The sequence below is a fragment of the Oncorhynchus gorbuscha genome, linkage group LG07 (genome assembly GCF_021184085.1).
Source record: "Oncorhynchus gorbuscha isolate QuinsamMale2020 ecotype Even-year linkage group LG07, OgorEven_v1.0, whole genome shotgun sequence".
NCBI classification, from domain to species: Eukaryota; Metazoa; Chordata; class Actinopteri; order Salmoniformes; family Salmonidae; genus Oncorhynchus; species Oncorhynchus gorbuscha.
Genome location: NC_060179.1, coordinates 50,122,125 through 50,146,868, shown reverse-complemented (window position 1 = coordinate 50,146,868; position 24,744 = coordinate 50,122,125). Strand labels below are relative to the sequence as shown.

The 24,744-nt window shown below is 41.8% G+C and overlaps 1 protein-coding gene across 29 annotated transcripts in view; it reads left to right on the top strand.

The window, feature by feature from the left end:
- Positions 1–5,698: 5,698 nt before the first annotated feature.
- Positions 5,699–24,744, top strand: part of LOC124039973 (transcription factor 7-like 2) — a 100,590-nt gene continuing 81,544 nt past the window's right edge. For 4 of the 29 annotated variants that reach the window (XM_046356609.1, XM_046356602.1, XM_046356610.1 and 1 more), the window contains exons 1-3: positions 5,700–6,327; positions 6,475–6,541; positions 6,683–6,807. In XM_046356609.1, the coding sequence (XP_046212565.1) occupies positions 6,139–6,327; positions 6,475–6,541; positions 6,683–6,807 (381 nt within the window). In that variant the 5' untranslated portion in view covers positions 5,700–6,138. Of the gene's footprint in view, positions 6,328–6,474; positions 6,542–6,682; positions 6,808–24,744 lie in introns of all 29 variants that reach the window. The other 25 variants (XM_046356594.1, XM_046356595.1, XM_046356585.1 and 22 more) reach the window with 13 other exon arrangements.

Genomic DNA, 24,744 nt, shown 5'->3' with positions numbered 1-24,744 from the left:
CTGGGTTTGGCGGATGCCAGGAGAACGCTATCTGCCTGAATGCATAGTACCAACTGTAAAGTTTGGTGGAGGAGGAATTATGGTCTAGGGCTGTTTTTCATGGTTCGGGCTAGGCCCCTTAGTTCCAGTGAAGGGAAATCTTAATGCTACAGCATACAATGACATTCTAGATGATTCTGTGATTCCAACTTTTGGGCAACAGTATGGGGAAGGCCCTTTCCTGTTTCAGCATGACAATGCCCCTGTGCACAAAGCAAGGTCCAATGGTTTGTCAAGATTGGTGTGGAAGAACTTGACTGGCCTGCACAGAGCCCTGACCTCACCCCATTGAACGCCTTGGGATGAATTGGAATGTCGACTGCGAGCCAGGCCCAATTGCCCAACATCAGTGCCCAAACTCACTAATGCTCTTGTGGCTGAATGGAAGCATGTCCTGCAGCAATGTTTCTAGAGGAAAGCCTTCCCAGCCTTCTCCATATTAATGATTTTGGAATGAGATGTTCGCACAAGCAGGTGTCCAGATACTTTCAGTCATGTAGTGTATGTACATACAGGTGAGGATAAAGTGACTAGGCAACAGGAGAGATAATAAACAGTAGCGGCAGCATATATGATGAGTTAAAAGAGTTAGCGTGAAAAGGGTCAACACTCACACAACACAATTGATTGATTGGAGACAGGTTGTGTAAATCACAAAACATTTTCTAGGATTTCCTACCTGCAACAAATCTAGTGGAAAATGCTGGAAATACCGGTCAAAATAAAAACAACAAAATAAAATGTAATAAATAACTGTCCCTATCCATAATATGGCGTTTGTTTTTTCTTGGTACATGCAATGTCCTATTCAAAGAGTGGCTGTACGCAATCAACTGGGGAGCTATACAGCCTCTACCCATGTCAGAGCACCATTACTGTTCATCATATGTTTCTATATACAAATGTGATTGGAAAACAATTCCACAAAGTGCGAGAGAGAGACAGAGAGAACGGGACAAATCGAAAGAGGGAGAACGCAAACACGTGATGTGGACAATGAATAAATATCTTCAATTAAGCCCCTCTGTATGGAAATCTCATTATCTGACCCCCCTCCACCATCACCACATACGTACACACTTGTCATCAACAAACAGGGAAAATTGCTCTCAGTATGGTTGTAATTATGGGCCATTCTTCTGAATGTCATTGAAACATTGTTCCTGGTTTTCTCCTCCTGGTCAAAGACCTGCTGTTGCTTCCTAAGGAAGCTCCTGAGATAAGGTCCTCATCTCAGAAAACCATAGCGGTAGTGTGGTCCAAACCACAAGCCCATTATTACAAGAGGGATTTCCTTTTTTGTCCGAAACACAAAGTGGGGGTCAGGATAACAGTTATTTTCCACATGCCTCTTGTTCGTCTCTTTGGACGTGGTTGTTTGTGAGATCTGTGAAAAGATTAGAAGAGACAAAAAGGCTGCTTCTCCATCAGTTTTCTTTGTGGTAATGTCTAGTCCCACACCTGACCTGCTGTCAGTAGAAGCCTAATGCTACAAACCGTGTCAGCATCTTTATAAACGATTGCACATATTTGTTATAAGACCAGACAAAACCAACAAACTTAATAATAAACTTGAGTCACTCTCCCGCAAAGATGATACTCTCATATTCTGACTGCTGACAATAAGACCACCAGAATGTGGTGGTGTGAATCGTCAAATTTTGCACTAACCCATATATAAACCTATGATGTAGGCCTCCATAGGTTTTCACTTCTCATTCAGTACCATAAAAATACAATAACACCCAACACAAACCTTCTGTGTTGTTGACCTACTATTGACCATTACCTAACGTTTACAAGCCAGAGCTTGGCTCGCCGTCCAACGAGACGATTTCTCTGACGGACAGGAGTACGCTGCTGTGCCTTGGCTGACATATCGGAGGTGACCACAGGGCTTGAGGACAGCAAACACATGCCCTGACTGTGTACTGTAGCTCCAGGCCCTGCAGTCCTGTCTCAGGTGGGTTCTATGTTTAGAGAGCTCCAGGTCTGCGTCATCCACTGATTAATGACTATCACATTCATTTTTGAAAAGCCTGCTGTTTGTTTTGGATGAAGGAGGCAGTTCACTTAGTTCCTGTAATATGGTTCCCACGACACACTGTTTTGTAACGGTGGACGGGTTGGAGACAGGCAGGTGTTGCCAGCAGCCAATACCTACCGAAGTAGAAGTAGAGCTAATAAACCAGAATGTTGCCATTTCTCATGTTAGTCTGACCTGTTACTTGCACAAGACATCTCTTCTTCATATTGTGCTTTTTACTTCATTCTAATGCCAATATAATGTTATCCTTTGTACAGAGTGTGTATATAGGTTGGGGAATTAATTTATAGTGTTCAATAATCTAATCAAACTACAAATGCTTGGTTAAACAGATTGTTAAAGAAATTGCGGCATGGCGATAGTATTGATTGCATAAGACATATGTGGTCATTTATGCTACTTACTCTCCCACGTTATACTTATGTTATCTTCTCTGTAGGCCTAATACGTTCTGTATTTTTTCAGCTTTGTGAGTTGTATTGTATGTTTGTACTGTACACTGGCAGGAAACATTAAATAACCACATTCACTGAACCAGCTTTTGGAACAAGTTATTTCTGTGGGCAGATTTGCTTTTACAATAATGATGAATATACATCATAAAAGGATCTTTGCATAATCAAATACATTTTTAAATCAATTTACCCATTATTGTCCTTTACACAATGTGGAGAGCCATTAGAAACACATAATTGTGGTTAACCATGTCATTATTCATATGATATAATTCATCTGAACTGTACTGGAAAAAACGCTGAAATGGTTAGCAGCGCCTCCCCATACAATGGGGGGAATTTGCAATTGACTAAATGCAACAAAAAAAAGGTTAAATGCCAAGTTCCACTTGTTAAAGACAGACATCTTTATATTGCTTTATTCATCTGGCTCAGAGGGGATATGGCATGAATCAAGCTGTAGTTACTATTAAACAGAGCTTTAAAATGCACATATTGTTACTATGAAAACAAGAGGTAGACAGACCCTATAATATGCTAATTGAGACCAGAGCCATTTCAGCCTGCATGGTTGAGAATATGGAGGCATTGTGGGTAATTAACCGTTTGCACAAAGAGTTTAGCATGTGTGCAGAACTATCTTGCCCGAGGTTGGCTGTAAGGACCACTAGGACTATTTTCACTGTAATATCTAGGAAAGAAGAGTGGGTGATCTAATACAGTAGCGTGTGTTGCTGTATGAAGTGGTGAAAATGTAAGATAATTTATAAATCCTATAGATTTGATAACACTCCTCCATAGAAAAATTACGGTAACACTCCACACACCCCAATACAACTCAGGCACCTGCTGAGGCAATCCAGGAAGGGGCGAGCTTGGAACTCCGCTGCTTTGGTCTGGTCTGTGTGGGCTCCAGGTTTGTAGAGCTGGGAGGGGTGGGGTGCCTCTTCTCTGCAGCTACACAGACATACAGGATTACCTAAGAAAAGCATTCTTATAATCCATCCAGCCCCTCCAATGCATCCTTCCTTCCTTCCTTTGCTACAGGAACTCAATAATTTGATAATATTGTGTAGGTTTCCACCATATTGCTTTCAGCTGATCCAGTCATGCCAGATCAGTGATCATATTGCAGAAGGATGTGCTTTTAAAGAAGCCTGTTCTAAGTGAGTCAATATAGGCTACAGGTTCATTATATAGCCCTTATCTCTGTTATGCAGTAGGTCTATGTGAAATAAATGTTTGTCAACACAGTATTTTGACAACTGAGTGGAAGACAGACTCAAAACAAGCATATTATGCCATTTTTTAAAAAACATTGTGTTACTATAGCTATATATTTTGTTTTTCTGGAAAAAACATTTTATGATTTATTAAACATCACTTTTATGATTATTAAATAAAACATAGCTTTCCCAGGCTTTTGGAGCCCCAGTGGACTACTCTCTCTCTCTCTCTCTCACACACACACACACACACACACACACACACACACACACACACACACACACACACACACACACACACACACACACACACACACACACACACACACACACACACACACACACACACACACACACACACACACACACACACACACACACACACACACACACACACACACACACACACACAAACAGTGGCCTTTCTGGAGCAGCCAAGTGAGAGGTGAGGGTCAGCTATAGCCTATTCATTAAACTGCTTATATTTTCACAATGCGTTTTCATAGGCTACCACCGACACCTTTTTTTTAGGGGGGGGGTCATCAAAAATGGAACCCTCGGCTTCAGTAGAGATATACAACTGAATAATTCAATTTGAGAATTAAGGTAAGCCTAAATAAAGAAAATAGTGCAGAAGATCAAATCCGAAGCGATCGTTTTGTTTCTCTCCTTAATTTATTCAAACGCTTGATCGCATTAATGAGATTCATCTGCCGTTTGATGTCCGCGTGACCCTGATTGGAACTTGTGGCGCGAAACCCAAAGAGGTTGATAGAATAAATGACATGTTTTGAGTTCCAGAGGTTGCTGTTTTTGAACAACATTTGGGAGATAAACATGTAGGACTGCAGTCACATATTCCGGTAGGCTATTATACACTCAATAGAATTTAAATCCAAAGAAGACTAGGATAGGCAATTCCTACACTACACCGTAGTAAACTACTGTCAACTGACTGTGACCTGGTGTGGGCCTAGAGCTTCATTTTTTTTTTTTACACAAACAGTAGATTTTTAGCGTGGCATTCATTCAATTGTTGTACTAAAAATGTCTAGCCAAAATTATAATTAAAACCACTGGATGACCATTATAAATAAACCTGCTCCATAATGTAATGAAACATTTCTTTCGAGTGCCGTTAAGAATTTGAACCAATGACACAAATGAACTGTACAGTTTTTTTGGTGGCATTTATTATTTTTTAATTTTTTACTGGGCTTTAGAAATCTGTCAGATGGAGAAAAGAACCTAGCACACATTTACCAAGCCCCTGTCTGTTCTTTTATAATGAATAGGCTACAGGTTAGTCCTAAATCTCCGGCCTCATTAGACCCTCCCTGCCTGTAGTCTTCCCAACGGTGTGCAGACTGTTAGAGCACGTCTGTACCTTCATCGTCGCGTCCTTTATATTTCACACTCCATGAAAATATAGGCCTATCTTAATTAAGTAGAACAACATGTTTGAATGAAAATGCATAGGCTATGGATGCAACCTAATTGAGGATATAGTCTATAATAGAAGATTATGCAATATGATATGAGAAATGTACAACAAAATGTCCAATATAATTGACATATATTATAGGTTGCTTTAAAAGGGTTAAAGAAAAAATAAGGAAAGGCTTCAAGCTGTCATAGCGATCAAAATGGTATTCATACTGCTTCATAGCCTACCCGAAGCAAATGTTGATGGGATATAGGCTTATTCAAGTTCATTCTGGAAAGCATGCGCGGTAAACTTTTGGCCCCTATGTCGTGGCTTTTCAAAATTGCTACATTGAAACTGTAGAAAATAAGGAAGTGTTCTCTACTCATTTTCAGCGGGAGACCGCCCATATATTCAATCCGTATTTACAAGTAACTCCAGTCATTCGCTTATTTTGCTATAACAGCACAAAAGCAAACAGGGGCGCTTCACTGTCCCGCGCTCCTCACCAAAACTGCCTTTTCCTCACCCGCTTTTCGAACTGCACACTCGTCCGTCGTCTTCCTCCAGCCTTTTTCTCTCTCCCTATTTATGAAAACGTCACTTCAAGTCCCTCCCTTTTTTGAATCTCATTAGTTTCTTGTGTGTTTCTCCCTGTCAATAATCCTGAATCCAGACTCTCTCTATTTCCATCCCTCTCTATCTGTCAATCAGCGCCGCCTTTGAACTGAAAACCACTCCGACCAACTTCAACTCACTCAATCCGAGCGGCTCAGCTCCATCTCCGGCTTCTTTTTCTGCCAAGGTTCCCCTCTTTTTAGTTTGTATAAACCGCCAGTGCTTGGAAAACGCCAATACAGACTCTAAACTTTAACTCGGATTCTAGATCACCAAGATCAAGGGTTTAAAACTTTGTGTTTTTGCCCCCCAAAATTGCTCGGGAAAATGCCGCAGCTCAACGGCGGTGGAGGGGACGATTTGGGTGCGAACGATGAAATGATTTCCTTCAAAGACGAAGGGGAGCAGGATGAAAAAATTTCGGAGAACTTATCGGCAGAAAGGGATTTAGCAGATGTCAAATCTTCTCTTGTAAATGAATCAGAAACAAATCAAAACAGCTCGTCAGATTCGGAGGTAAGTGAAATAATCGGAATCGATTGGGCATTCGTAGTTTACAAACATTTACTTATTGTGGGCGAAATGTGCAACCACGGTATATAAAAGTAATGATTTCCCTATGTTTTTCTTTAATGCAACCCCTGTGTTTCGTTGTTTTTCAAGGCGGAAAGACGGCCTCCGCCTAGGTCTGAAACTTTCAGAGACAAAACAAGAGAAAGTTTAGAGGAGGGTGAGTTTCTGCTTGTCTGTCTCTTAGATTTGTACACAATGGCATATGAGCGTACCGAGTGGGTTTCTTCTAAAATCTCAGATGTATAAAAGTTGTCAAGGCACTTATAAAAGTTTTTCTTCTTTCCCCCCGCCATGTTAGCTGCGAAAAGGCAAGATGGAGGGCTGTTCAAGAGCCCACCGTACCCGGGCTATCCATTTATAATGATCCCCGATCTTACAAGCCCGTACCTTCCGAATGGATCACTTTCTCCAACAGCTCGCACAGTAAGTTCATTTATTTACACCGATGTGCGTACATTATTGGACACACACGACCCACGTAGCCTTGAAAAAACGCGCATTGACACCCAGCTAGGTGTGTTTAGCTGTTAAATGTAGACAGAAGTTTCGCAACTTTTCATGAACTGTACAATGGCATGCATGTCGCTTACAACAGTGTGCCTGCATGTTTCTCTGTAGCATTCTAGGAATAGGGATAATCAATTCATTTCCATCACCTCAAATAAAACAAATGGTATGCAAGGTCATGCGCACATGATGAATATTCTATTTTTTGTACACCTGTGATCAAATTATAGTACAAAATATGAACATGAATCTCAATAATAACATAGCAGTTTATAGTGGACAATTGAAAATTATTATTATTATGCTGCCTCTTCTTGATTGTATTATTATTGTTATTATTATTAGCATTGTTATTGTTATTATTATTATTACTGTATTATTATGTGAGTGTTTGTTAGGCTATCTCTGGCTTTGATTTCATACCGCCCCCTAATATAATGTTATACTGAGCCTTCGCTATGTTCGCTACAACCTCATTGGAAACGTTTTTTTCTTTAACGCTTAAAACACATGACCCATTTAAACTTTTTTTTAAATCCTAGGGCAGTATAATAACACCTAACACAAGTTTCTATAAATATATCAACATACAGGAAACTCAGAAAAGCATTGAGAAAGGACCTTATAAAAACAAAGCCAATGTGTTAATTAGTTTATTTATGTCATTTGCATTTGTCAAACTGCATTGACATTAGCTGAAAGAGGCCTGTCATTGACAGTTACTTTGAATATGCAGACATTAATATTTTTACCTCAAACATTTAAATACATTTGAAATAATTTATTTATAGGCTGGAAATGGTTTGATTTTTACATGTTGTAGCCCATGTTTACCACGCTAGCCTGTAATGGGTAAACCATCGCTCTTAAAAGCATGTGCCATGTAAAATGTTATTTATAAATAAATTCATGTTATTTATTAGAGGCAATCAGCTCAGCTATAATTATGCATACTTACTCATTTACTCGCCACCTCCTAGTCCCACTGGGCAATAGCAATGCTTAGGCTGGATAATTTTCTAAACCTTAAAAAAAATAAAAATTAATGGTTGCAATTACAAGTCATTGCTTTAGGACCTGTCATCTCATCTTACAAGGTTAAGGCAAAGACCAGGCATTAGGAAATATGATCTTACCCCCATATTTACCTCTGGGTAATGAAACGGATATTTGTTTCGTCAATTTAGTGCACCACACACACCTTGAAAATGAACACACATGTGATAGACAATGTAATGCACCCTTTTCTGTCTGACACATGTAAGTATTTTAAGCATGTCTTATAACATGTCTACAAAATAATTGCACATATATGGCACTTTATTTACATCTTACCGAATTATCTTGCTATTTGTATATTTTATGATTTGGTGTTTTTATTAAATGTGTGTCTTGTGCATATTTGTGACCGTTTGACATTCTTTACCATTATTACGCAGTAGTGTGTCCCTCATGTTCACAATACTGGTGCATTTGCAGGACTAGTCATCCTTTATTCCCATCAGTGCACACATCCACACTGGGTTTTAGCTGGCTATTTGTTTCAATGGGTTATTTTCTTTTTGCACATGTTCACTATAGTGCCAGGTCCAGTGCTTGCGCACATAACTTCCACATTAGATGCTTATATACCAAACTGACATGAGCAAAGTCATGGAATGCCCTTGCAGTGTAAGAAGATGCTGCTGTACATGTCTCAAATCTGATATCAGGTCTGTGTACAGTCTACCTCCTTGTGCCCATTAGTTCAGTGGTTGTCAGAGGTAATTCAAACTTGGAAGGTTTTCATAGTAGCCTATTTGATCAGTTTTGTTACACACTGTCATTCCGTCATTCGGTCTACTCCATACTCCACCACCTCCCTGTATGCAAGATAAGATCATCTGCAAAAATAACATTTTAGATAAACCCAGTGATCCGTGTTTAATTGGTTTACAATGCAAGGAGACGTTGCAAACGTGATCAAATGCACTATAAATGTTCAGTACAGCTTTATTCAAGATCACATCATACCTTTTTGGCTTATGATGGTTTACCTAGTGCACTAACCCAACCCTCCTCTCAGGTCGGGTTACATTTAGCACCGTGTGTGTCCACCCATTAGTGTTTTTTGTGTGTGGCTGTTGTATTCATAAATGTATAGCATCAATAATTCACCTGGGCATTGATTATCTGTCTTCCTCCCTAACTAGTAAGGAAGGCTACAGAATATAACTGGTACTGTGTCTGTGATTAGAAATGGCTAGCTCACTCCATTGTTGTGTGGTTCTTTGATAAAGCAGGCTTTGTTGGTTGCTTTTTCTCCTCAATCCAATTTTCTCATTTGATCAATTTTGGGTCTCATTGGTACAGACGGTTCAGTACTATTATTTTGGAATTCATGATTTGGCATGCGTGCAATCTTTTTTTGTTGTTTCCATACTTTTAGACATATAATGGCCCAATGTGATATGATTGTGATGTTAGTAATGTTACAGCCTTGCCACTTGATTTCTCTCTTTTTTTGCCAACTGGCCATGATCTTGACATTTTGGGCATGCCTTTCCATGGCTCCTGTGATTCCGTTACTGCATGTCTTTTTTTGTGTGTGAGTCTGTGTGTGTGTTTGAATGTGTGGAGGTTACTATAATCTGTCTGACCTCAGACAGCTATAACGAGCGTGAGTTTGTTTTTTCCAACCACCTAAATCTAAAAAGCTGTACAATTTGGAATAATTTAGCAATTTGACATGACGTTATGCCCAGGGTGTTAGGCCTCCTGCCCTCTTCTTCCCCTCGTCCTTCCATTCCTTCTTCTCCCTCCTTTCTTAACCTCACACAAAGGCCTGCTGGTTCAGTGGGAACAGGTTGAATTGGTGAAGTGGCCTGGCCAGCTAACTCCGGGTGCCATGCTGTTCCTTGCACCTCTCTCTCTCTCTGCGATTGTGCAGATGCTCATGCTAACATGGGGCTTTCTGAAAAAGGTGACGGGTTAACTTCAGTGCTGCTGGCTAACATCACACCTCAACAGGTATGCAGAGAGGAAAGAGAGGGAGCGGGGGCTGGGCGGCCAGCACTCTGGCATAGGGCTGCAGGGCCGTAAATCCGCCGGGTTTATTTACTGCCTCAGACTTATGAATGTTAAGATATTTGACGCCACCCCTGGCCCCATAATTCCTGGGGCCTGGAGACTTTTGGCTGGGGTTTTTGGTTTTGGGTTTCAACGTCTAATTATGAGTAGTTTTAAAAAGAACCAAAAAGAGAGAGGGAGCGAGAACGCAACACCCAGCATCCCCTGGTCTATTTAGAGTGAAATAAAGACACTCTCGAAACCCGTGGCAATTCCACAGGAAGCTTGGCAAGAGGCATTGTATGATTGAAACAATAGCCTTTTTCCTATTTTCTTTGTTTCAATTGTATTGTTGCAGCAGTATCTCTTCTATTGCGGTAGAGCCACCTATTTAAATATGAATGGTGCTTGCCTTCACAATTAATGACTTACACAATTTTGACATTTTTGGGAGGGAATGTTGGATTTGTGGCAAGATCAGATCAGCTGTGTTATTTGTACATTAGCCCAAATGTAATACATAGTGTAATCCTTTGTGTGTATGTAGATGTACTGGTATGGCCAAAATTGTATAATTGACACACACAGTATCTTTTTAAACATGTTAGCAGAATATGCATAACACTAGTATATCATATGGATTATGTGTGTTCTGGTACAGCTCTGAATGGCTTGTCCCTGCGAGGTGAGGAAAGATATCTTAATGCGGATTTAGGGGATAGACCCACACCTTATCAAATTGGCTTTACATGTTAATAGGGCTTAATTGCAATCCGCAGGGGGTTCATGGCACTACGCGTCCACATTTAGTCTTTCCTCGCAAAATGCACTCCACATTTTTTTAGGCTGTGAAGGACACGCTCTCTTTCTCACTCATGCCCTCTTTTTCCCTCTATCTTTTCCACTTCTTTCTCACCCCCCTTCCACTTCTTTATTTTTCTCATCCCATGCAAGGAAAATAAAAGGTCCTTATTTTTCTTGAGCTTGATAAACACCCATAAAAAGTGCAATCTGTTTTGGATTTGAGGGAGTAAAGTTGGGAAGTAAAGTTTGGCACCATTAAACTAAAATCGAGGCCTGCTAGACATTAGCGGCGCACTGCACATTCTCCAAGCTTAATTAGTCCAAACTGTAATTGTTCATGGTCTGCCAATAGGAGTAATGCTCAGGAAAAGTGGAGTTGCACTAAATCGGCCCACAGTTTTTAAAACAATAAATCACTTGCATATTTGTGTAGTGATTCAGATGGAGGCTCGACCTCTCCCATCTCGACATGTGGTAAATTGTAAAGTCAATGAATCGCAGATGTAGAGAAAGAAAGAGAAAGAGAGAGGGGAAGGAGGGGGAGAGAGGGAGAGTACAGTAAGGTTTTGTTAGCGCCTAGTGAATGACTGGTAAAGATTTGCGATGTAAATATTTACTGATATTTTTTTCTTTCACTGGCAGGACTTAATTGTCTTATGCTGATGATGTTGGCAGGCTAAGCTGTGAAACCATACAAAAATGGCTCTCGGTCAGTTCGTTTGAAACGACACACAACAAAATCAGTCAGTCCAACATGTTTATGGGTGTGTTTTTAATGAGGTTTTTTAAATACTGTGATGGGAGTAGTTCCCTGGTGGTAGTGAACAGAGTTTGGGTGTAGTTTATGCCCAACTGCACAATCAACCCTGGTTTTGTTTAATGTATTTATCAAACCTATGCAATTGAGCTTTGGGTAATAGAACTACTAATCTCATGTTCAATTTCAAATGTGTGTTGTGCTGAATGCACATTTTTAAAATAAAAATAGGCCTATAACTGAAATATCTAACTTTTCTTCCTCAATAGAACTGTGGCTGGGAAGGCACATTGCATAGACTACTGACAAATACACTTTCCCCCATACTGCAACAACTAACCCCCCCCCCAACCTTCCAATTCCCTATCACTGGGCCACACTGCTTTATGCTATTCTGTCTCAAAAAACAGCATTAGCTTAGCAGCTGTGCACTGGTGCCCCCCCCCTCTTCTCCTTCCCCTCCACTCACCCCCTCTCATTTTCTCTCTCTCCCATGCATTTCCATAAAGCTCAACACAAAGATCTCACTGTACATCTGGAATGCAACTTTTGTCATCTGTTAAATATAGTCTTACTGCCGGCCCACAGGGCTTGGGGCTCCCTGAAACATGGAAATCAAATTATATCCTATTTGTGTGTTTGCATTTGCATCTATGTACCACATGTGTGCGGCATAGTATGTGCATGCAGTGTGCACTCACGTTTTATGTTCCATGTACTATGCTCCCTAGATCCGAAGTATGTAAGATGCATGGATGTTCCTTGAATTTCAAGGGGCAGTTCTTAGGATTCTTTGCTCTATTGTCCTTATATCTATCAAGTGTTCCAATACAAACGCACGTGTTGGGAGTGTTGGTTGCGTTAGCCCTGGACTGCTAGTCGAGATATCAAGGTTTACCTTGCAGGCAATGACTCCTTAGATGATACTGATAGACAATCTCATCCTTTTATTCTATAATTCTACTGAAGCTCAAAGTTGTTTTCTCTTTCCATCAATTATGGGATCAATATAGTTTAGAGCAGGTGTTAGCAGGGGTTTGTATTCCTTTACAATAGAGCTGTGCTTTTGCACTGCATCCAGTAGAAAGATAAGATGTAGCTCTGTAGTATTGATTGCCTGTTTAAGGATAATTAGACCAATGACCTTTTATAGTGAAAAACTGTTTATGTAGCATTTTACAGTAAGATATGTTACTGAATGTTTTTTAGGTAAATAATTATTGATACTTTTATTTGTTCAATTTAAGACTACGTATATTTATTTTTCGTCTGAGTGTGCATATTTCTGTAAGCCCATTCATTCATTATGCCGTGAGTCTCCAGCAGCGAAAGGAGTTTAGCAGAGTGGGAGAGAATGTGGGGTTTAAGAAAAGCGGGAAATGTGTCCAGCGACGTGTGTGTGTGTATGTGTGTGTGGTCTGAATAGGGCGCATAATTTCTGTGAATGCCGGGGCAATGAGAACAGCGACAGTTCCTGGTTCGATCTCTAAACAATAGTGCCCCCAGGCCTCACATTTATCTTCCCCTCCAAAAAAACAGCAAGACTAAGAGAAGGGGGGGTTGGGACGAGTTTATTGCCACAGTTGATGTGGACAGGCCATGTGTGTGGCTTTTCCTCTTAATGATTCTGGCCACTTCTCCACCTGTTTCCATGCCTCGTTATCAAAATGTCGACACCAAAAGCGTCATCGAGTGAGTGGATTGTTTGATGGTGGAGGAATTTGGTGGTGCTGGGCTTGTTTGGATTGGAGTGTGTTTGGGGAGGGTCAAAGTGCAGGGAGGCTGACATGCTTTCTGTTGGGAAAGGAGCTGCTCCTCTAACCCTTTTATGATGAGAGATAAAAGTGCTTGAGTTTTCCATTGGGGGTGTGTAACTTTATCATAGCTCTTAAAGATCATGTTGGACTGTATAATGACTAGCCATGCCAATGTGCAGGGAACACCTGTAGTAGGCCAGGCTTGTATGGATGTGTCAGATTGCTCTAGATTGTTCCACTGTGTGGAAATCTCACTCAGGAGAGCTTAGTGTTTTTGGGAGAAGTGATTATGAATCATCATCACCTGCAATGTTTGGTGAAAATATGTGAACCACCACCCTTTAGCACTTAATCTTCCCTATACCATCTCACCATTGTTATAAGCTACAGCGAACCTACCCGTCTATTTTTAACTTCAAAGGGAAAATACATTGCATATATTAAGACATTGTCATTACAATATTAAATCCTGCATAAAAAGATTCTGCAGTCTGACGAGTGTCCTATTATGGTGATTATCTGCTGTATTTCAGATATTCACAAATGTCAAGGATTTCTGGATTTGTAAGGAGCATAGATAATTTGGTATCCTGTCTGTCTAGTTTGTGAATGCACATTTGAATTCTGGAACTTTCCCTTTGTTCAAATAATCTGGACAAAAACCTTTCAGATGCGAGGGACCGTTTTGTAATATGTCAAACACATCATGGAGAACCATGTCTTTTTTAAATCTTCTAATTCAACTTTTAATTGCAGGAGGATAAGCTCTGCGGAGTGGTTTGTGTGTGTATGGGAGCACACTAATGAGGTGATTGTCTGCTTGTTTGCCGTTAAAAGTGCTGATTTTATAACTGCTTGAAAAGGTGAGGGAGCTTTAGAGCCAAAGCAGAAGAAATGTATCTACTAATCTCCAGATTATTGTAGGATTTAGAACAAAATGTTTCAGAGATTACTGTATGTAAAATGCACAAGTCTAATGAAATGTAAGCCCTTTGCGCACACTGTGGAATAGTGAGAGATTTTACGGGTCTGTGCAACAATGTCCGGAAAAAATTGATTAAGAAAACATTTCCAGTGTCAGCTCTTTAGCTGCCCGTTAGAAATCTATTTACATAAAATAATATTAGCCTACCCCTTAAAATAGACAGCTGTCACTTTGTGTACAGTAGATAACATTTCATGAGAATTGCTGGTCACATGGGCACATGCTATGTTGTGTTCTTAGTAGGCAGTAGATTAGAATGAATACCACTTCTGACACTGTTGTGGGATATTGTATGTTGTGGTCTGTGTGTGTGTGAGTGGGTGGGCGGGCTGTTTGTATGAAAAGCATAGGTTTAAATGCCCCTAATGCATTCTACTCTCCACTGAGGAATGGTGTCAGTGTTTGGGGTCAATTCCAAAAGTGAAGAAATTGACTCCCAGTACTGAGTGAATTGTCAATTGGCTCCCCAAGGGGTCAAAGTGAATTGAGTGTCTGTTTGGACAACTGGCCCGAGGTGGGATGAGTGGCCTTCGCTGTCAGCCAGAGGGGACTGATGTGGAATGAGGACCAAATCAACTGACAAGCAGAAGAAATGTAGCACTATTGAAGTAGAAAACAATTGAATTCAGGATCCCAAGGTATGGGTTGAAATAATGACCGGTTGTTCATGGTGTTAGCAAGTCATATAGTACTAAGATAAATATCTACAGGGAAAAGGATGAAAGTAAAAGATGATTTTCTAGATTAGGCCTAGTACAGTATTATAACAGGTTTGATTGACAGTCAACTGAAACGATTTATACATAATAATTATAGAAAACAAATATGAAGATCTTTGAACTTAAGTGATTAATAAAATATTGAAAGTATACTAAGAGGTCTGGATTGTCCATCTTGCGAGGGTGACAGGTGAAGATCATGTGACTGGCTTCTGTGTCGTCTGTCACGGTGCCCTTTAGAACGAGGAGTTTCTTTACCCCCCCCCCCCCATCTTATTTTTTATCTTACCATTTACTGCCCCGGTATCTTTATGCTTCGAGCATTCTTCAAATATCAATAAAGATATATTACTGGCGTTGTCATAACAGGTGATGTTGAGTGGCAAGATTTCAGGATGGAATATTTTCCCAGTTTTAACTCTTGATCTTCTGGTTAGCTAATCTGCCTTTGCCCATGTGACTAGTCTATAATTTCTGTGAACAAATAAAACCCATTCAGACATTACAGTCGAGGTAAAAAAATATATAATACACCGTTTATGGCCATGCTAAGTCTTTATTGTCAATTCAGTCCAGATTCTGTCTGTCTGTACATATTTATTTGTCTTTGGAGGATTACCCTGAGCACTTTGACTAAACACTGAGCCTGTCTCTGGTCTGTCCTGCACTGAGGCCTCAGTGGAGAGCAGCTGCTCTGGTAGGGCCAGGCGGGCGGAGGAATTCTCTGCTGTTTAAACAGTGGGTCGTCTTAGTGCAGGCCTGAAGGACCGGAGGGAAGGAAGTTCCTCTGTGTTTACATAGCTGAATTGTCCTGTGGGCCCCAGAGTGTCTAATGCACTACTGTTCAAACACTACACAAGTGTAGCGATGACCCCCACCCACACCAGTGTTCACAGCCATAGCCTCGTTTGTCTGCCTCTGTGTGTTTGCATGGTTGCCTACAGGCCTCATTTAGTTCTTAGGTACCACAGCCATGGGTTGCTTCAACCTGGAGGTTTGCATGATTGATATTAAATAAATACAAGACTGTATTTTATCTCAGAAAACAGGGGAGAGTTGAGAACGGGTGGGGTTGAGACAGACAGACTGATAGAAGGGCCCTTTGCTCCACCAAGGCCTTGCCTACTGGGTAGCCAGACATTGACATATGGTTGAGTCATCAAACTAATTGTTGTTTGAATTACCTGTTATGATCCAATGACAAATCTCCCACCATTGGAGCAGAAAATGTAGCCGGGATTGGCATGATGTTAGCAAGTGTGTAAACTGCGCTTCAACAAGATGGATAAATGCAATTATTGGGCAGACCTGGAGAGGGGAAAATCCATTTAAAGTCTGTAACACTACACAGGGGCCGTGGTTAATTCATTTGGCCAATTTACGGGTGATGTATGAGTGTCGGGGCACATTAGTCATGGAGGGGAGTTGGGCCTGAGTGTCAGTCTGTGTGTGTGCAGGGGGAGGTTGCCGTTGAGATTCACTGCTGTAAAGAAACACAGTCTCTTTGGGACCAGACCCCCCTTTCTCCTCCCTACCTCCTTCTCCCTCTGCCTGCCATTTCAGCAGATAATACAAATGAACCCTCAGCAGGGAAATGACAAAAAGATACACTGAGTGCAGAAAAGCGGGATTGCTGTGCAAATGAGGCGAGGAAAGAGGCTGTGGTCCGCTGGGCGGTAGAGTGAGCACCGGCAGCATCTCCATACCAGAGACTGCAGCGCTCAATCAGGTCCAGTCCACTGCCCCAGCACTCAGCCTGGACCCCTGACCTCACATCCCCCCCATTACTAGTGGTATACTACTGGAGTACTTTTCATACAAGCAACAGTGGTGACAAGCTCACTATATAGCGTAAATATATTATGGATAAAAAAGTGCTAGCACTAGTAGTAGTAATAGTAGAATGTTTCAAAGTGGCTACAGTGGTGTCAGTTGTAGGCCTAGCTGTTGTTGGACTACAACTCAATTATACCCCCCCTGACCCAGCTTGACTCTGATACTCTCAGTGAACTCAGGGGAGTTTACAGTTAAGTTACAATTACAGCATGGATTCCGATGTTTACTCCAGGCACGCTATCTCCTTCTCACGGTTCTATTCACGGGCGATTGCCCTTCAAAACCAACTTCTCGTTTTGAATTTAATCATTGATCATTTTGGTCATAAATTCAGTCTTGTCCAAAATAAGGGATTTGCTAGATGAAAGGAAAAAAATGTATGTTGCGGAATGAAGGGTACCGTAAGAGTTTTCCTTGGGTTGGGTTTATTTCAATCATGACCACAGCTGGCAGCACCCAAGTAATCATCAATTCGGAGCTCAGCTGCACGTGAACCGATCGTAATGCCCATGGTCAATTTGGTTTGATAATCGATATCCCTATGGGGCTAGTTAGGGACCAGCAGTAAATTACACCATGTACATGGGACATTATTTTTAAATAATAATAACTCAATATTTCAATGACTTAAAAACCCTCAAACAACTATACACTACTGTTCAAAAGTTTTGGGCCACTTAGAAATGTCCTTGTTTTTGAAAGAAAAGCACATTTTTGTCCATTAAAATAACATCAAATTGATCAGAAATACAGTCTAGACATTATTCGTGTTGTAAAGGACTATTGTAACTGGAAATGGCAGATTTTTTTTATGGAATATCTACATGGGCGTACGGAGGCCCATTATCAGCAACTATCACTCCTGTGTTCCAACGGCATGTTGTGTTAGCTAATCCAAGTTTATCATTTTAAAAGGCTAATTGATCATTAGAAAACCCTTTTGCAATTATGGTAGCACAGCTGAAAACTGTTGTCCTGATTTAAAGAAGAAATACAACTGGGCTTCTTAAGACTAGTTGAGTATCTGGAGCACCAGCATTTGTGGGTTAAATTACAGGCTCAAAATGGCCAGAAACAAAGAACTTTCTTCTGAAACTCGTCAGTCTGGAGTGGAAGGAGTGGGAGGCCCCGGGTGCACAACTGAGCAAGATGACAAGTACTGTTGACGTTGAGACTGGTGTTTTGTGGGTACTATTTAATGAAGCTGCCAGTTGACGACTTGTGAGAAATCTGTTTCTCAAACTAGACACTCTAATGTACTTGTCCTCTTGCCCAGTTGTGCACGTGGCCTCCCACTCCTCTTTCTATTCTGGTTAGAGCCAGTTTGTGCTGTTCTGTGAAGGGAGAAGTACACAGCATTGTGCGAGATCTTCAGTTTCTTGGCAATTTCTCGCATGGAATAGCCTTCATTTCTCAGAACAAGAATATACTGATGAGTTTCAGAAGAAAGTTCTTTGTTTCTGGACATTTTGAGCCTGTAATCTAACCCACAAATGCTGATGCTCCAGATACTCAACTAGTCTTAAGAAGGCCAGTTGTATTTCTTCTTTAAATCAGGACAACAGTTTACAAACAAGGAATGGTGGTCCAACCCAAAACCATTACACACTGGCGTTTACCTCAGCTCATTGGCTATCTACCCAGCTAGATTTCAAGAAGATCATTGGGCAGAAATACAGTCCATCAACGAAGCTTCGCTAAAATGATTGGTGCGCAAGGTAGTCATTGCTCGTTGTCTTCAAATCAGTTCACTTCGGTCAATACTCCCCGCAAAAAAAACAATGGCGTTTGGTTGTGTTGCAAACATCCAGAGGAATGCACTGAAACCAACCATGACTAGATAAATGATGGTTTACCGTGTGAAATTACGTCAAATGCTCCATAAAAAATTGATAGAGTTGGAATTCACGGCACAAACGGGTTACAAAATGTTTCGATTTAAGCTATAAAAATGGATTTTATCAAAGAAAACTTTATTTGTTCACTGGGACCCTCAGGAAGAGAAATAAGAGCAAGATATCAGAATGTAAGTCATAACTTTACCTTCAGATGTGAATGTGTAAAAACTGTCATGGCGGAAAATGTTTCTGTTGTTGATTGCTCTTCTCAAACAAAATCATGGTATTTGTTCTCTGTAATAGCTATTTTAAATTGGAAAACGTAGTTTGTTTACCAAGATTCTAATATTTTGGAGGGTGTAAGACACTTGCATTTTCAAGAATGTTTAATGATACGACGTTGTATTTTTAGTTGTCACTCTGAAATTTCCCCTGATGTTGATCCCTGTACAGGGATCGCAGCCATAAGAGGTTTTAAGAAGGTCAGTTTTATTGCTTCTTTAACCAGGACAACAGTTTTCAGCTCTGCTAACATAATTGCAAAAGGGATTTCTAATGATCAATTAGCCTTTTAAAATGATAAACTTTGATTAGCTAACACAACGTGCCATTGGAACACAGGAGTGATGGTTGCTGATAATGGGCCTCTGTACGCCTATGTAGATATTCCCCCCAAAAGTCAGCCGTTTCCAGCTACAATAGTCATTTCCAACATTAACAATGTCTATGCTGTATTTTTGATCATTGTGATGTTATCTTAATGGACCAAAAATGTGCTTTTCTTTCAAAAACAAGGACATTTCTAAGTGACCCCAAACTTTTGAACGGTAGTGTATATTGTATATTGAAAGATTTTATTGAGATTTTAATTTAATTGTGTAATTTATTGACAGTCCCTAACTATCCCCAGAGTCCCTATCTAGCCCCAGAGGTAGGCTATCAAATGTCAAACCGACTTTGCCACAGTCGCACACCATTCGGCTGATGGTAATTGGCGAAATCAGGAAGTTCCAAGGCCAAATCAGGAAGTTCAGCACCCCTTTAAAGAAGCAACATTACTCAACACTCATAGAAATGTTTATTTTTATACAGTGGACCGAACGTCTTTTTGTCTCTCTCACAATCTGTAGCCTATTTAAAGTTGAAAGATTTGGCCTGCTCTGTACACAGTCATTGTCTCCCGGGAGAGAAACCACTCAACAGTTACGCAAGTCGAGCGGTATGCAAAAATGGTGGTTACAGAGGGGCGGGCGAGAGACTGGGGGAAGCGTTGGTTTATAGCTCCAAGCCACAGATTGAATCAGGGGTTTGATATCTGAGAAACATGAGAGGGTATGGCCGCTCTAGCCATGGTATTGAGGCTTTGTAAGTGGTCTTGATCACACTTAAGTGCCTCTTGGTTAAGATGTTGCTGTGTGTGTGCCTACTGTGTGTGTGTGCACTGTCAGAGGAGTTGTGGGTTAGTGTTTGTCACCTGACTGCCAGGCAGCGAGCTTCAGGAAACCAGAGTCACTGTGTGAATGCTGGCACTTGTTCGAGACAGGTGTCAGAGCTGCCTGCCATGGCGCCCACCCTGCTACACACACAGCAGCTGGGAGGGCAGGAGTCCATGGCTGTGGTGTGGGGTTAGGAGAAGGTATTGGGTGGAATTCTTCGCCCTAATCTCAGCAGGGATTAGTGTTGTTAGCAGGCTGCTAGATGCTACTACTGTGGACCAATATTGGCATTTCATTACTTAATCCAAGGGTGTGGGTTAGTTTGCATTATAGGCCTAGTGATTGGAGCTGTAGACTCCTGTCCTTCCAGCTTGCCAGAGCATAATCTTCCGTACTCAACCTATCTGCTATTCCCCAAACCCTTAACCCCAGAACTATGGCAGAGTTGGAGATTGCAACAGGAAACTTTTATTGTCAGGGCCATGGAGTGAATGTGCATGAGATCAAAAAATCGAATTAAACTTTATTAGTCAAATGCGCCGAATATGACCTTACCTTGAAATGCTTACTTACAAGACCTTATCCAACAGAAAGGAAAAAATAATAAAAAGTAACACAACAAAATAACAATAACGAGGCTATATACAGTATCTAGGGGGTACCTGTACCAAATCACTGTGCAGGGGTGCAAGTTAGTCGAGGTCATTTGTACATGTTGGTAGGGCTGAAGTCACTATGCATAGATAATTAACAGCGTAGCAGCAGTGTAAAAAACAAATGGGGGAGGTCAATGTAAATAGTCCGGTGGCCATTTGATGAATTGTTCAGCAGTCTTATGGCTTGGGGGTAGAAGCTGTTAAGGAGCTTTTGGTCCTAGACTTGGCACTCCGGTACCGCTTGCCTTGTGGTAGCAGAGAAAACAGTCTATGACTTGGGTGACTGGGGTCTCTGACAATTTTTGGTCTTTCCTCTGACACTGCCTAGTATATAGGTCCTGGATGGAAGAAAGCTTGGCCCCAGTGATGTATTGGGCCATACACACTACTTCCTCTCAACCTTATGTTTGCCTGGGATGCTGTCTATATTCTCCTCCTCCACCCACCACCCCCACACCTCCTCATCCTGTAACTTGGCCTGTGGCGTCGCTTTGCGGACCCCACATTTTACGAATCCCTCTGGAAGAATCCCTCAATTTCTCAACATGCCATGTGGTTGGTAACATCCAACCATCTTCCAGAATCCCCCCTCCTCCCTACTTCCAAGTCGCTCACCACTCTCTTGGGAGAACAACTGCTGGTCGCGCTCTGTAGGCCAACAGAATTCCTCACCCCGACTAAAAAAAAAAACAGCTTGGAAGTTTTCTATATATGCTAAGGATCGTTTTACAACATAGGACGTGCCACTAGACGCATCTGTTCTCATTTAGTGGGGAGCTGCCAGTCTTATTAGGGTCATTAGAGGGACAGATATTTTTCACAACCATTATACTGTATATGGATTCAGACTTGGCCCAGTCTAAATGACTCAACTTGGCGAGTCAGTCTCATATATCCCCCTGAAAGTTCCTGTGCTGATTTAGCCCATGGTGCTCTGTTCTAATCGAGGAGAAGAGGTGGGAGTCGCCATAGTGTTCTTGTTGGTAGGGGAAATGTTCTGTTGCATTGATGTCTTCTTTGTCCCTCCGGTGGTTAGGACAGATTTATAGCCCTCCTCTGGCCTGTTGGGGTGCACCCCCCATTAGCACGAGGCTCCAAATAAATGTTGTAGAACATGACACACCAGGGTGCAACCAATCAGGACAAGAAAAATACCCAACGACCAAACGAGCAGCCAATCAGCCTGGGGATTTACAACCAGTCAGACCCAAGCATTTATCTCTCAAGTTCAAGTATTTATGAGCATCGGTGCAGCAATATTTGTGCTATTAAGTTCTTACCTAAACTAACCAGGATGTGTTTTTCTTCATTGGTTTTGGCTTTGGCATTTGTAATAGTGTCAATATCGAATCAATATCGGTCGGCATCAGTGTTGGTTTGAAGCACATCTGAGTAGCCAACACTTCGAAATGATGGGCTAGAGATTGAGATGCTTGAGGAGCTGTGGTCAGAGATGCTGGGAAAGCCGACCTCTAATTGTTCACAGAAGCCATTGGCAGGAAGAGCGAAGCATCAGCAGGGCGGACACTGAGCGGAGCTCTCTCACTGCTGAGTTTTCAGGAAAGGAGCCGAGTCCCAGGATGCTCCCCAAAGACAAACTGTCAGGCCCAGAGAGAACCCGTAAACCAAACTCTCTTCCCTCTCTCCTTTTAAGAGACAAACACTTTTCCTCACTTTTAAATTGCCCTTGTTATGTGGTTTACCAAACTAGGCTGTTGGGAGCCGACTTGTTTTGCATAGGCCCATGTATTATTTTCTTCATGAAAAATAAGGGTCTATTTTCACTGGCACTGATTATAGTATTATAGTTTTTTTTAACTAACACTGTCCTGTGCTTGTGTTCTTCATTCCTTTTTGATCTCCGTCACAGATGCTTGGCAAGAGGCACATCTGCTTTCTCCCTCCCACCCCACACTTGTAGCACAAATCCTGTTTTGTGGTGTTTTTGTGTGCCATGATTTAGCAAATAACATCAGTAATGATTCAATTGGGCATAAAGTAATTGAGAGGCGGCCTGCTTGCCATCTGTCTCGTGAGATTACTGTTTCTGTGTAATTAAAAGTGTGACCTTGAGGCCGTGGTAGGATGGGCTGTCAGAACCACAGGCCCAGGCTGGGGGGCGGATGTGTCCTGTATACACACTAGTGATGCGCGGGTTTACTCATAATCTGCAATCCCTGCAGTTATATCCGCAGGTTTAGGGTTATGGAATATTGTGTGGATCAAGGGCAGGTGGGCGTGCAGGCTGGTTGAATAAAGAGAAAACAATACCTTAAAAATCCATATATATATCATTCTTGTGCAATTTGTATCTATAGGCTACACTGAGGTTTTTCTTTCATTATTTTAGGCTATCCGGCATTAGTGCATAAGCCTAAGCTTTCGGGCCTAACTGTACGAGCGCCAAATGGCCTACACGCCAATCGCCAAATGCTTTTGGGAATAGGTAGTGAGCAAGGGTTTATTTAGTCTTCTAGGGCAACATATAATGACAGAAGAGAAGCTGCATGTATATAATTATAGACAAATTGACTAACAAATAGCCTTCCAAAATGTCTGAAATTATAAGCAGAAAAATATATTTTAAAATCCTGCACCTCCTGTCAAGATAACATTCTGCTGTCTCTGACTTTAGCCTACAGCGCATTGTCTATATTTGCGGGTTAGGTTCGGGTGCGGGCCTCAGATTTTCAATTTATCACATATAGTCAGGTAGTTGCGGATGGGTTATTAGCAGTTGCGGGCGGGTGCGGGTGAACAAACAGCTGGCCCGCTCACCACTAATACACACAAGTACTGGTCCGTGTCAAAGCCCCAAAACCTCCTTCAATTTGGAGGGGCGAGAGGAGCCCCACAAAGTCATGGTGATCCCTGTGTGCATCCAGTGTAACCACGAGAGGGCGGAGAGATAGGGAGGTGAAGGGGGGGCTGAGGGGGGCTGAGGGTGGAGCTGTTTTAACTCTGATTTCACGTCTGGTTTTGTTTTGACTCCTGAGGATCAGTTTCCCTTGGACAGTGTCCAGAGACTACAGAGCCTGCTTTTTTCACCCCTCTGAAATCCCAGAGTGAAGGGTCCTGTAAGGCCCGGAATTGGATTTGAGATTTTATCTTGTTGCATGTAGTAAACAGGACAAGGAGACAAGGGGTGAACTCTGCATGTGTGTGTGTGTGTGTGTGTGTGTGTGTGTGTGTGTGTGTGTGTGTGTGTGTGTGTGTGTGTGTGTGTGTGTGTGTGTGTGTGTGTGTGTGTGTGTGTGTGTGTGTGTGTGTGTGTGTGTGTGTGTGTGTGTGTGTGTGTGTGTGTGTGTGTGTGTGTGTATGGTATGCATATTCTTTGCATCCCCATTGTAGTAACACGCCTAGGTCAGAAAAGGAACTTAACAACTATATCATGATTACACATACACACACATTCACATACAAACACAGGATGCATGGCTGAAAAAGACATTAGACGATGTTACCAGTGTGGGCTGGATGGCGTCTTGCAATACTTCCGCTGGGAGCGGTCAGGGGGGAGAGAGAAAAATAAGGCCGAAACAAAAATAACTGTTTTAATTGCTATGGCGCAGCCACAGTGTGCCTGGCAAGGCTCGGGTGAGGTGGCACCAGCCATAGGGGACCATGACCGAGACTGGGCGAGGCTCCAGGGAAATTACAGGGTGCTCAGGGCAAGAAATAGAGCCGGCGGCCTCCACTGCCTGCTACCCCTTCAGCAGTCCGCCTGCTCCACTTCAGCTATCATCCCCAAGTGCTACTGTTGCCATCTCCTACCACTTTCCGCTCACTGTTTCATATTGTTGCTCCAGAGATAATTGGAGAAAGGTACTCCCACATACACAACGTCTTCCTTCAAGGTATCTTTTCAAAGTTACTTTGTTTCACGTAGTCAGCATTTCAGTCAATAGACCTGTGTAGCGGTAGGCCTAGACATTCACAATTTGGGAAAAACCCTCCATACTTTCTAGTGTAGCAATATTTGGGCTAAGTTTCTCGTTTTGAGGTCCTTCTTTTTTA